The 14,463-nt window shown below is 43.0% G+C and overlaps 1 protein-coding gene across 1 annotated transcript in view; it reads left to right on the top strand.

Moving 5' to 3' along the window:
• The window catches only part of LOC119174027 (aminopeptidase N), a 55,984-nt gene that overhangs the window by 15,154 nt on the left and 26,367 nt on the right, over positions 1-14,463 (top strand). Inside the window, exons 8-14 of the mRNA XM_075894280.1 lie at positions 5,045-5,158; positions 9,182-9,316; positions 9,450-9,515; positions 10,242-10,307; positions 11,398-11,546; positions 12,314-12,408; positions 13,758-13,891. Coding sequence (XP_075750395.1) covers positions 5,045-5,158; positions 9,182-9,316; positions 9,450-9,515; positions 10,242-10,307; positions 11,398-11,546; positions 12,314-12,408; positions 13,758-13,891 — 759 coding nt within the window. The remainder of the gene's footprint in view (positions 1-5,044; positions 5,159-9,181; positions 9,317-9,449; positions 9,516-10,241; positions 10,308-11,397; positions 11,547-12,313; positions 12,409-13,757; positions 13,892-14,463) is intronic.

The raw sequence follows: 14,463 nt of genomic DNA, 5'->3' as shown, positions 1-14,463 counted from the left end.
GTCTATCTATCTATCTGTCTGTCTATCTATCTATCTATCTATCTATCTATCTATCTATCTATCTATCTATCTATCTATCTATCTATCTATCTGTCTGTCTGTCTGTCTGTCTGTCTGTCTGTCTGTCTGTCTGTCTGTCTGTCTGTCTGTCTGTCTGTCTGTCTGTCTGTCTGTCTGTCTGTCTGTCTGTCTGTCTGTCTGTCTGTCTGTCTGTCTGTCTGTCTGTCTGTCTGTCTGTCTGTCTGTCTGTTTGTTTGTTTATCTATTCTATTTATCTGTTCTATTTATCTATTCTATTTATCTATTCTATTTATCTATTCTATTTATCCATCCGCCTACGACTTTTAGCTCTCCTGGCCATTTCGTTTATGGTATCGATACCAAATTTGGTATGACAACATAACTGCAGGACGAGCACAACTGCCTAGTCATAACATGACTATCATGACATGTGTGTCATGAATGTCAAAATTTACATTTCATGGTCTTGCTGCTCTTGCGGTGGTTTTGTTCACATGACATATTGCAATTAGAAGAGTTGCCTGTTGGGCATGTTGGCACATATTAGTAAACTACAAAAGGCACAAAACGTCGAAATCGGAAAAAGCAGGGCAGTAGAAACAGAGACGGAGAGCAGGAATTTTGAGGCATTTCATATCTACAAACAGGGTCCTGGCAAATGTGTTAGCGCAGCCTCAGTGTTTCTCACTAAGAAAAAAATTTTGTTTTTAGCACAAAGTTGATTTACCAAGATTAGCTTGCCGGGTGTTTCTGGTTTGTTATCTGCTCATGCGTTGTACGGACTTGGGAGGAAGGTTGTTTCGAAATAAGCGTCAGTTGTTAGTGTCACGTCTCTGCTCTGTCTCTTTTTCTACTGCACTGCTTTTCCCGATTTCGACGTTTTGTGGCTTTTGTAGTTTACTAGGCATATTGCAAAACTGGTATGGTATGGCATGGCTGCATGGAGAGCATAAGTGACAGATCTCAGCGTAGAAATCATGATATGCATGTCATGTAAGTCATGACTACACACCACGCTCATGGTGCGCTCGCGGTCGTTTCGCTAGCTTCACATACACCAAATTTGCTATTACGGGACGTGAATGGATGACGAAGGTATGTGAATGGTGCAAACATGATCATTAGATGCGTGCCATGTAACACTATGACTGCATACCACGCTCATGGCGGACTTGGGGCCGTTTCGCTAACTCCATATATACCAAATTTGATATCACGTGACGTGAATAGACGACGAAGGTAAATGGCACGTCAAATAATTATAATCGTAACAAGGAAGTCATATATGGTGTTATTTACGTCCGCCTCGTAACGTCGCGCTGATTTGCGACAACGTTGTGTGACATATTAACCGTCCTCATTCGTGCTTCGCATAATATCTATTACCTTTGTACGTGGGATCTGGTGATTTTTTTATAGAGACGCTAAAGAAAAGGATAATTTAGATTAGGCTGGAAATTTATGCCATCATATTTATAGCGTCGTTCGTTTCAATATTAAGAGCATCATTAACTTTTAAACTTCCTGCCAGAATCTCCGTTAGTGACGTCATTGATTTCAAAATGTTTCTTTTCCTATTTTGACCGCATTGGCTCAAACAAATTTCTTGAAACTTGGTACATTAGGTGTCTGGCTGACTCGGCAGATAATTAAATTTGTTTTCGTGCACTGTGAACTTCATAAGAGTCAGTGGACGTCCTCAAGATATAACTTCACGGCGCCTAATGCGGGAATTGCAAGGTGGCGTCGCACCCACATTTTCTTTCTGATCATTTGCCATAAGTATAGCTAAGAATAGTTTGTCTTCAGTGTCCCCTGGAAGTTTACTGACGCTCATCGAAGCTTCTTGAAACTGTATGAGAATATTCAAAATAATCACTAAACATGATATTTTAACGCTCATGCAAATAACTTCCAGCGCACACATGTTACGCACGTGTCACAGCCTGCGGTATAGCTTGATAAAGGACTGACGGAGGGACGTGCGTACCGCGACAAGTTTTTTTCCTCACTTGTCATCGTGGTATAGTGGTCATGGTATTCGGCTAGTGACCCGCGGGGTCACGGGATCGAATCCCCGCCGTGGGGGCTGCAGGTTCTGTGGAAACGAGAATTCTCGAGGCCCGTATGCTTTGGCAGCTCTTTAAAGAAATCCCGCTGGTCGAAATTTTCCTATCCCTCCACTACGGCATATATATCTCATAGTCATATTGTGTTTTTTGAATGTTAAAACCCATAAATAATTATTTACCGTGCAGTTCTAATGATTATATTTCGAAGCATTACTGTGATGTTTCTTAGAGGTTCTTTATGGCAGATTGAAATAAGGCATACAGAGCAGTCTCTTGGGGGATGTCACCCGAACCAGCGTGAGGAGGCAGATATCGATGCGGATGAGCAGCAGGGGACGTTGCAGGCGCCGTAAATAGTACGGAGCTGAAGTCTCTTGGCAACATGGTCTACAAGCATTAGGCTTACTTTTGGAAGTGCGCAAGCTGGTAATTCATTTGCACTACCCCACACCATTGCACCGAGGAGTGATCTTCTCGAAGCCGTTGTCACCATCACTGACCATTGTCATTTTCGTGAAAAACTAAACAGACATTTTAATATGCTTTCTTAAAGTGCACCTGTGGGCTAGCTAGAAAATATTGTTTTGGTATTTTCATTTGGTTACTGCTTTGCTGCTTTTTCTTTACCTGTAGGGTATTTTGTATACATTGCCTGTGCTTCTTTTTTACTTAACGTCTGTACCCCCCACCCTCACTCAGTGCTTCTTCGGATCCCCTGTGATCTATTTTAAATAAATAAATAAATGTGTAAAAGTGTAAATAAATAACTAAATAAATGTATAAAGTGTAAATAAATAAATAAATAAACTTTAGTTTTTTTATTGAGAAGCAGTGAAGACAGTCATTGATTGTGTACGGAGGGTGGCAGAATCTTTGTTTCGCATCAAGGGCAGGATTGTTCTCGACATCACGCTTTGTGGCGCGTTCTTCTTAACCCACCGTGACCACTTAGCGGCTGAGACCTTCCAACGCTAAGCTCAAGAATGCGCTTCCCATTCTAGTTGGCCACAGCGGTGTTACTTCGACAGCACCAAAATGCAAGAAAACGCACGTGCTCAGATATAAGCACATGTTAAAGCTCTGGAGTCACCCGAGAGAACGTGTCTAGCATACATTGTGCTGGGCAGTTGCTTGAACAAACAAACAAACGACGCTACGAATCTCACCCTTAATAAATATAATTCCAACCCAGCACTAACGCTTTTTTTTTTGTACCGCTTTGAGTAATTATGATTCCTGAGCTACGTGCAGCTCCAGTATAGTGAAATCTGATTAGTCCAAGCAGGAATTTGTTGAGGCTACTCCACAATATACCATATTTCTACAATCAATAAGGTAATTGAGAAATGCACGGAATAAACCAACCCCTATACATAGCCTTCATAGATTACGAGAAGGTGTTTGACTCAATCGAGACATCAGCAGTAATGCAAGCACTACGGAATCGGGGCATCGAAGAACCCTACATAAACATACGGGAAAAAACCTACAGTGGCTCTAACCACCATAGTTCTCCATAAAGAAAGTGACATAATCCTAATAAAGAAGGGTGGAAGCAAGGGAGACACGATTTCTTCAAAGGTATTCACCGCGTGTTTACAGAAGGTTTTCAGGACCCTAGAATGGGAAAAGTTAGGGATAAAAGTTAATGGAGAGTGTCTTAGTTATCTGCGATTCGCGGATGACACTGCCTTCATGAGTAACTCGGGGGAAGACTTACATCTCATGATTACAGAACTGAACGCATAAAGCAGAAAACTTGGTCTGAAAATAATATGCACAAAACGTGATGAGCAACAGTCTTGATAGAAAACACTTTGCGATAGGTCAAGAGACCCTGAAAGTTGTAAAGGAATATGTCCACTTAAGACAGGTAGTAACTGCGGAGCCGAACCATGAGAGTGAAATAACTAGAAGAATGAAGATGTGGGGGATCACATTCGGCAAGCATTCTCAAATTACGAACGGTAATGTGCTACTAACCCGTAAGAGGAAACTATATGACAGCTGCATCTTGCTAGTACTTATCTACGGAGCGTTCAGCTTAAGAGGTTCAGCTTTAACAAAGAAGGTAAGCTTAAATTGAAGACGACGCTAGATGTAACCTGAAGGTTACCCCTAGCGATAGGTGTAACCTTAAAAGACAAAAGCACAGTGGGTCAGAGAACAAACCGGGGTTAAGGAAATCATAGTTGAAATCATCAAGAAGAAGACATGAACATGGCCCGAGCACGTAGCACGTAGGCAGGATAATCACTGGTAATAAAGGGTAACTCACTGGATTCCCAGAAAAGGCAAACGCACGAAGGGGAGACGGAAAGTTAGGTGGGCCGATGAGAATAAAACGTTTGCATGTATAACGTGGCAACGGAGAGAACAAGAGCGGGTGTACTGGTGGATCTTGGGGAAGGACTTTCCCCTGCTGTGGACGTAGTCAGGATGATGATGGTGGTGATGATGATGATGATGTACGTAGCACTGGCAACTGTTAATTTCCTTTACCGTATAGTTAGTCGCTGTTTATGAATAATCTCTCGATGTAATTCGTAACACCGGCTCCAAAGAAGCACCGCTTGGAGAAGAAATCACAAGCCTGGCGCCCTCATACGTGGCGTGGGGGCCCACTGGAAGGTTTTGAAGCATTATTATTGATTTGAAGTTAGTTACTGTGATGACGCTTTGATTATTCGTGCTAATTATGTTGTGTTCAGAACTTGTTCGTTTATTTTAACCCCGTTTTGAGCATTGCTCGTCTTGTTTTACGACTGTAATGGCTACTGAGTTTTGAGCGTGATCACACCACATTACGTCTATGGATGGGCAATAAGCCAGACCCCTAGAGTGCTACGAAATTAAAAAAAAAAGAAAAGACGTTGGCAGGGTAGATCAGTTGAAATGACTGTGCGTGGGTCTCCCAACCTAGAAATTCATTGTACTTTTTTCCTGCTCAGTGGTTCGGCAACTTGGTCACGATGAACTGGTGGAGTGATCTGTGGCTAAACGAAGGATTCGCCACGTACATGCAGTACACTGGAGCCGACTACATCCAGCAGCAGTGGCGAATGGTGGGTGATCCAAATCTCAAAGTGTTCGGGCGGCGAAAGTGTAAGTTGCGTCAACTATCACGAGACGTTAAGGCCAATCATATCGTTACAAGCTCATGGAGCAGACGCTAATCACCTCTGTGTACGTTGTCGAAATTCTCAAACCACTAGATCTTTACTGAGTTAGAATTAAGAACTTAATTATTGATTGTCCAGCGAAGTTGATTTGCGGTGCACCTCAGCCCCGGCCTAGGTAGACATCGGCTGTGAGCCCTTGGGCTCCCTCGGCTCTCTGGACGACCCACAGTTTTTATAATGCGCGGCTGAGCAGAGCCTCCTCCCAGCGCAACCCGAGACTACCTACTCGTAGTCTGTTTGAACATCTAAGCTCGAGCACTCCCATAGAATGTGGGCCAGGGTTGCTTTTGCATCGCAGACCTTGCTTTTGTCTGTCAAATGTGCATCAGGATAACAGAGATGAAGGGTTTTGGGTGATTGTGTGTTTGCAGTTGTCACCACGCAAATGCCTGTTTTTTTTTTACATGTTGCGTAACAGTGGGTGTTCGCGTCTTCCTAGCTTGCAGTGCTGTATAATTTCACTGTACCTAGTCATGCGTTCCTACCACTCTTCCCCGCGTAGAACTTCGGTCAAGGCTACGTCGACGTACGCAACGACTCTGTTCGTGAACTTTCAAGCTACAGCGTTTACCACCTCATTGCTGGCCAGGGGGAACGTGTGTGTGTGTGTGTGTGGAGGGGGTATATTGAACTAGCATAGCATAGCAAAGTATAGCAACTAGCAGTCTTCTAGTCCGCTATAAACGAAGTGTCATTTTTTTCGGATATTATTTGTTAGAATGCACTGCGCCTCACGGGCATATAGTTTCTCATAATAGTAAATGACGGAAACTAGGTGCCACTGTCTGTGTGAATTTCTTATGGGGCGCCTTTGGAGAGCTGGAAATTATGGTATGTGTGTCGGCTGATGTTGAACTAGGCTTCGGCTCAAAAGGAGATGCGACGGCGCAAATACAGCTTCTCTAAAACAAAATTTTTATAAGTGGATCTCAATCACGCGTATCAGAATAAAAGTGTCAGAATAAAAGACCGCTCACCCTCACCACATAGCCAAACGACGAATAAAAAAAGAGACGGCGAACAGTGTCAGAGTGAACGCTAGATTTCTCGTCTGCCTGCAAAGTTTAGCGGTCATTCATTACTTATGATGATTGGTAAAATTCTACATCGACGCAGAAGCCTCTAGTGCTAAATAAAACTTGTTTCAGTGCAAAAATAAAAATAAATAGCTCACCACATGCTTATTCCGTAAGCAATCAACCGTTTTGACGCAAGAAACGCGTTGAACCAAGGCATCTGTCTCAGAGGTGTCCGGGCTCTACGCGAGCGATACAAATCCAACTCAAGTTCAAAGCTCACATATCCCGGCATTCCTATGCATCCCACTATAGTGCCTATAGTGTATTCTAGGTACCGTAGTCAAACAGCCGCAACGCCAGTTTTCTCTCTAGTTGCGTGTGTGAAACTTTACACTCTCGGGAGACGCCGTCGTTGCCATAGTTGCGCGTCGCACGTGTCGCCGCTACGTCGGGCTCGGTGAGGGCGATGGCCGGCTTCTCGGCCGTGTCGGTGAGTGGCCTCTGCACCATAACGCCGCTTGTCATACATTTCCATTCGCTGTCAACCACTGCGGCCATGTAACCACCCAAGCGATATAGTTATGAACTATACATTATAGTGGAAGGAACCAAGTGACGTGACCGGTACCTAAAGGAAATGTATTTAGCCTAACCAAATGCGAATATGCTTTGGCAGTTAGCGCCATTTCAATGGACAGCACAAGTTGCGTTGTTGCAGCGTAATAAAAATATTACCACACGTGTTTTCTGTTTCAGTTAAGCTGTATCTGGTCTACGCCCACAAAGACAGTCAGCAATGCCCGGCGCACATCAAGCGAAAGTGTTCAATAATCTTCACCGCCGTAATAGATCATTTTGTTCAGATTCTACGCGAGACATTAACACTCAAACTTGTTCCAGAAATTCCGTCACCACCATTGATAAGACTGGAAAGTTTATTTGATTGATTGATATGTTGGGTTTAATGCCCCAAAGCCACCGTGTGATCATGAGAGACGCCGTAGTGAAGGGCTCCGGAAATTTCGACCGCCTGGGGTTCTTTACAGTGCACCAAAATCTGAGCACACGACCCCACAGCATTTTTGCCTCGATCGAGAATGCAGCCGCCGCAGCCGAGATTCGATGCCGCGACCTGCGGGTCAGTCAGTACCTTATCCACTAGACTACTGCGGCGGGGCATTGCTGGAAAGTTGTACGCGTGATGTATAAAAGTAGGCGCATCCCAACGGTGATCAGTTGATCGACGGCTGACGCCCCGTTCACCGCTAGCGGTGCCAGTGTGTATTTCTGGGGTTCCCATCCAAATGCCATAAATTATAAAGCCTAATTACAAACATGACAATGCTTAAAAATTCTATGAATTCCTAATAGACATAACGCCGAAAACCACTTAAAATTTCATCTGCCTGGAAGGAAATAGACGAAGACGCAGTGTGGTGTGCTCCCAGAAGAGAATAGCTGATCGCAGCTGCAGAGCCAGTTATGTTTGTGCGTTTGACAAGCAAGTAGGTTCTAGACAGTATTGGAGGTCTGAGAAACGAGGAAAATGTAATGCCAGAGTGATCACCGGCATTACTGCAGAATACCACTGCGTTAGTAAATCAAAGAGAGTGGTCCACGCAATTCATGCCCTTTCGGATGATCACCTAATTGAAAAGGAAGCAAACCAGGCTCGAAGACAAAAAGCGATTAGAGAGCAACCCACTGCTCACAGAGCCAAGGGTTACACGGAAATTGTTTGAGAGCTTGTCTGGGCAATCGTCCTAAATGAAATATGCAATGTACAATTGATCGCTCTGCTTTGTGACGACGAATATATATATATATATATATATATATATATATATATATATATATATATATATATATATATATATCGTGTGTGTAATTGTGTACACCAAGGCGAGTATCGTGTATTGGTGAAGCATTTATCTTGGCTAGACTCCTTATCTTCTTTATAGCTATGGCGATGCACGAATTTTGACGTTCCGGTATTCCGATGTCCCGGTGTTTTCAATTTTCAGCATTTCAAATTTTCTGTTTTTTTCGTCTATTCGGCCTTTTGAATTTTCAGTGTTTGAAATTTTGGCATACCGATTATTTGGCATTGTGATTTTTGGCGTTTTCAATGCCACCCGTATTGCTGTAATCAGACTTCCCATTTACCGGTCACAAGTTCGGCCAAATAAATAGTATCTTGAATATAGAGTCTGATGCCTTCGTGAACGTCTCGACCACGTCACATTATGAAATGTTTGTAGTTTTATGTCCGTTACCTAGGTTTGAGTAACCTGAAATCCACGAAAAATTGGCCCCAGGATTTTATATGCTATAAACGTTATACAAACATTTATCTACACGATACCGGAACAATTATACGCACTTATTGGCCTTCAATACTGCTACAATTACAAATGCAATACGTTTAGTGACGACCGATTGGCCTCGCAGCAGTCAGGCCTCTGACAATGTTTAACTCCTTGCTCGTAAAACAGAGAGCACGCATGAGTCATGACCTGCAAAAAAAAGCTGATAAAAACTCCACGTGATATTATTTCATAATGCATTTTTCCCATCTTTGAATTACGTATTAAGTGTTTCATTTGTATGTCTATTTTTTTATAATTCATAACTCGTTTGGTAAATGCTAATTTCACACTGCTGGTGCTTGTATGTTCTGCGTTTTTTGAAGAATAAACAGTTGAGACGTTAGGAACTTCATTTTGTCCACTTTAAGGCGTTCTTTGTGTCCTTTGATGTGCACTTTGTTTTGTCCGCTTTAATGCGTCCTTTTTGCACGCTCAAATTGGGCCATCAACCAATACATGGCCAAGTAAGTCAAACGTCCGCACAGTGCAAATCTCCGAAATGGGCTTCATTTTCGCAGATGGATCTGTTCGTGGTTAACGAGATGCAGCCCATCTTGAGAGCTGAATCCACGGTCACGGCTCATCCGGTGTCGGTGACGTCGAATTCGACGCATCACTTGGATGCACTGTTTGACAGAATCGTGTACAGCAAGGCGAGTTATGTTCGCTCCGATTGTTCTTGGCTGTATTTGATTGAGCTATCGTCAGCCCACTTGTGCGATGCGCAATTCTAGTAAAGTACGTAAGTGTTTTTGTCTCTTATGATTTGACCTGGCTAATTCACAGGCATCAAGTGTGATTCGGATGATGGCACATTTCCTGACACCGGAGGTATTCATGCGTGGTGTTAAAGTAAGTTGCCTCGCTATTTTTTACTCAAAACAAATCTGAAAATGGAGTATTGTTGGTGAACAGCGATGGATGTTCTTGCTAGGGACCTGTTCGATAACTTGGGGTCCGTTTTGCTTCTTCGAGTGAGTTTAGCGACTGAAGAAGTTTTTTACCCCTCGTAATTATCTTAACGCTAGCGTAAGAATAACTTTTGTTCTAATCATATGCATGAAGGACGTAAATAATCGGCTGATGCTTTGTCTCAGGGACAAAGACTGGTTAATGAAATAAAAATTAATTTTCATAGGTGATGGTTGATGTTCATTTATTAGTAACAAACATATACGCCAGTAAACGTTTTCAGACGTAGATTAATAAATACACAGCGCCTTGTTAATGCTGAATACATTTTTTTATTTGCTGAGTAGTGCACACACTCAATAATAACTCAATCACAATGGCTGTTCTGCTCAAATGGCTATGTAATACATTCTGGACTGCGCAATAACCTAAACACTCGTATTGTGCATCAATGTTAAGCCGCCAAGTTCTTTTCATGTATGTCTCTAGAGTTTGTTTTTGCAGAGTTGGCGGCTTTGAATTGGTCGAGCTGTCATATAAAAAAATCTTGGTACTTCAATATGTGCCTCTGGTTACTAACCTTAATGTAGTCTACATATTGCCCACGGAATATGCTTGAACACTGCAACGTGCACATTAAATACCTTTCTTTCTTCTTTTTTTCAGACCTACCTTCACAAATACAGGTTCAAAAATGTCAAACAAGAAGACCTCCTCCACGAACTCACTTCAGTAAGCTTAAATTGGCCTTGTGCTCTCGTTCAATGTGGCTGCATTTGCTCGCCCTTCGTGCAAAGTTTGCATTCTCGAGCGCACCTCCATTTCGACAGCACCGTGTACGATAAGCCAACAAATGAACAACCTGTTTTTCTTTAAAAATTCATGTCTCCCACTGCACAAATGGAGCGCCATTAGACCGAGATGAGAGTTGACGCGTGTCTTTAAGGAGAGTATATATTAGTGGCAAGCCGGGACTCTCCGTAAAGAGGCAATCTTGTTTCTCGTAAGAAGTGGCTTGCACGGTGCTTCGTTTCTGGATGCTAAAACGCAGTTTATAGCAGTGTACTCATTGACAGCATTTAAGCTGTTCAGAATGCCGCATTCATTATATTGCAGATATACACGCGCATCATGTGCACGTGTGACGGGTCGTAGATTTGCGGACGGCCGTCATTTAAGACGTCGCGTGGACCGACCTCGTCTTATGACGTCTGAATGCGCTTAATTACAAAAATATGCACGCGTACCGTAGTGAACACAGTCTTGTGCAAGTGACGGTTCGATAGTAGACACAGGTAGAGAAAAGAGCGTTCATTTCCAGTGTGTGATACGCATTAGCATGTGGACGAGCGCAAGGTTATTGTCACCTTTCAGTGGTCTCAATGTATCCCTGCGAAACGGGGTCATGTTATATAGGCCTTGACACGAAGTGTACGAGATGTACTCGGATGAAACATAAAGAAAATGTTTTTTTTTTCGCATGACTGTATACACCCTGTGAATAAGGCAACATATATACGCCATATTTTTTCTGCAATGCATGAATCAGACAAGACTGCGTGAATTCCTTTCTTTCCTTTCTACAATGCTTTTACATATGTCTAGCACAAAATCCTTGTAGTAACAAAAACAAAAAATGAGAAAAATGACATTACCCGCTTGAGCTTTCGGCAAGCACTCCATTGTCGGTGGGACTCCAAAAATATTTCATTTTACTTCACGCAGTTTAAGGATTTATAACGGTACTTATAAACGGTCGGGTATTTCCTCTTTGGGCGGGCGTTTTTTTTTTTTTTTTGGCGACTAACTAATTCAACCACAGGCTCAAGGTGATGAACAGAAGGTGAGCGTTAAGCGAGTTATGAAGTCCTGGCTGAAGACCCCCGGCTACCCTCTGCTGACGGTCACCAGGAACTACAGCACGGGAACAGTCGTCGTCCACCAGGAAGCCTACGCCACCCGGCATGACACGTGAGATCCTCTGCATTCCGCGTCTTTTATGAAAAGTGACAGGTTAACTCCAAGTTACAAAAATGCGACAAGTATACAGCTATTCAGATAAAGGAACTGCAAATCAAACAACTTTTCTTCAAAAGTGCGGACAGTTGGTTGTACATGCTTCAAAACACAGCGCAAAAAGCTACTGTAGACTGTACTAAGAACAAACACTCAGCGCTGTGAATTTTCTTCTGGGTGTTCAGTCGTTTTCTTTTTGTTTCAACTTTTCGCGCTATTTTTTTAATTAGTATTTCATTAGTTTCATTTGGGCCAGTTTATGTTATATGACACAGACGTGAACGGGTGAGAGATATGGCTTTCCTATCATTTAGGAACGTATAATATCGAGCATCTATTACAATATAACTAAGTATTTTCGAGCACTAGACTCACGAGTTAAATTTCGTGAACCATTGAAGTATTCACTGTTATTTATTAGCATTTGAAAGCAGGATATGGCCTAAGGAAATTTAACATACTGTACTAGATATTTAGGTACGACTTATCTCCAATTAACGCTCAGAATGATGTATTGTCCCGAAATGATGTAAATCAGCACAACACAAAATGCACCTGTAGTTTTTTGCATTTGCGACCTGTGCGGAGAAAAAGCATTTTACAAGGTAGCGCTCTGAAAGGGCGTCCGCACTTTAGACCAAGAACGTGAGCGCAGTGCGGCCTCGTTTTCATTACAAGAGTTGTGGACAAAGGCAAGACAGTTTCGATATCTTCACGTGCAGGAAGGCCATCTGGAATATTCCTGTGACGTACACGACCATGTCAGAGAAGAACTTCGACAACAACGCCAAGATCGAATGGCTGAACAAGCGAGAAGGTGAGTGCGGCACTCGCATGCCGACAGACAAAAGGAGGCAAATACTAAATTACTCGCTCCTGAATTGATCGCATCTGCCTTGTTATTGTATGCGTTCAAAAGGAGTTGATCGCAGCACTTCAAATGAAATTCTAAGAGAACTTGTTGTTGGGCTAGTTGGTAGAGCTTTCCGAAAAGTTAATTCGAGCGCGAAAACTTGACACGATCACTTACACACATGGGTGTGTGCGTGTGTGAGTGATCATGTCAAGTTTTCGCGCTCGAATTAACTTTTCGGAACTTCAAATGAAAGATGGCGAAAGCACGAGGTAGCAGAAGCAGAACGCGTATTATTTGAGTTGCGTTATGAATTGAATCTTTAATTGTAAGGATCAGATATACCTCGGTAAAAACAGGGCGTAGGTGGCACCTAAGGAAAGACTTGCAAAGTAAAAACGCTGTGATTCTTCTCGTCTTCGCACTGCCACCATCGAAGTGCCGCTTGTCCATTCAATATATTCGTTTGCAACCAGGTCACATTTGGAAGACATAGCCGAACACTTCTCACATGACCGATTTCTTAACAATAAAAATGGCGTATAAGTAGGGATGCGTTTAAGTAAATTGTTACATTTTTAAATAGAGTAGTTACGTTGGTACGAGATTGTGCCTGCTTTTCTGAATGCTGTAAATAGTATTGTGAAAAGTAAAACCTAGGGAATTCACAACTAATATAAGTTTACGTGTGCGAATAATAAAACCTAAGGGCAGACGTTTTGTGACGAGGGTGGTAGGCATATATGGTAACATATGCACGTATATAGTAGCATATGGCATACAAAGTTCACAAATCGTCACGCTTGCGAAACTCCCAATAGGCACCACGTACCAATATAGCAACACGCCCTTGGCCAACAATCTCGAGGTTTACTGATTGTGGTGCCTTCTGTAGCCAGGGAAAGCTAACTAATAAATTACAATTTTGTGCATTGCATTTCCAAACCCTCAAGATATGTCGCATTGTTAAAACGAGCACAGATTTCACGTCTGTGGCTTATAACTCTCCATTGATACTCCGACCCCATATCTCCTAGACATTTTTTTCGAAAGTTTAGTACTTGCCGGGGCAATTCGCTCAATACTGCTGCCATCGTGGCAACGCATTCTGTTTCCTGCCGTCTTTCCCATATGACTTGCTCGTGTTTGATCCTCCGCAAATTCTTCCATGGACATGTCCATGTTTCAACAGTGTTCTGGTTAAAGAATTCTACACGACAGCACGTACCAATACAGTCCCGAGATCGGTCCAATTGTTGGAGAATACGAACCAGCATAAAAAAAAAAAATCTCTCGCACCTGCGCGTGCTCAGGGAAACTCAAGAAAAACATGGAAGCAAGCAACCAGTGGCTGATAGTGAATATCCAGCGCGTTGGTTATTACCGGGTCAACTATGACGTCTTCAACTGGAGGCTGCTTCAGTCTCAGCTGAGAGAAAAACCCGAGGTGAGAGCCTCAACTCTATTTTATTTTTGTTGAAGTGCGTATTTCAGACTTTTGCTGATATAGCTGAAGTGCACTCCTAGCCAAGCCATATCTATTAGACGCGTGACACTATCGTGCGCATAAAATATAGTAATGGTCATAACGCTCATCATTAGAAGCGCACAAAAGATACTCGCGAGCTGCATAATCTTTCAGAAGGAGCCAATGCATTACCACGTGTTAGACCACTGCCGACGAGACGGTGCCGGAAAGAAGCGCAACACAGTATCTTTTTTCACTTCCATCTTCCTTGCACTGTTACACAGTCATAAGTGGGCGCGCAAGGAGGGCATAGGGAGCAGCCATTTCTCCCCCTTGTCGCCTAAGAGGGGGAGGGGTGCAAAATCTGCATCATACAATGATTAGTAGGGGAAGGGGGACGATGCAGTCAGCATTTGTTCCTACCCCCCTCCTGAAGGGGTAGCCTGCGCACACCTGTGCATGTACATAGCAAGAAAGGCCCCTTTGGCCGGCTTCCGGAGACACCGTGTGAGTGTAGCGGAGGATGGAAATCACTTCTGTCTTTGTTTTCG

The sequence above is a fragment of the Rhipicephalus microplus genome, chromosome 5 (assembly GCF_043290135.1).
Source record: "Rhipicephalus microplus isolate Deutch F79 chromosome 5, USDA_Rmic, whole genome shotgun sequence".
Lineage (NCBI taxonomy): Eukaryota > Metazoa > Arthropoda > Arachnida > Ixodida > Ixodidae > Rhipicephalus > Rhipicephalus microplus.
Note: the sequence above shows the minus strand (reverse complement) of the source record. Positions and strands in the feature narration are given on the sequence as shown.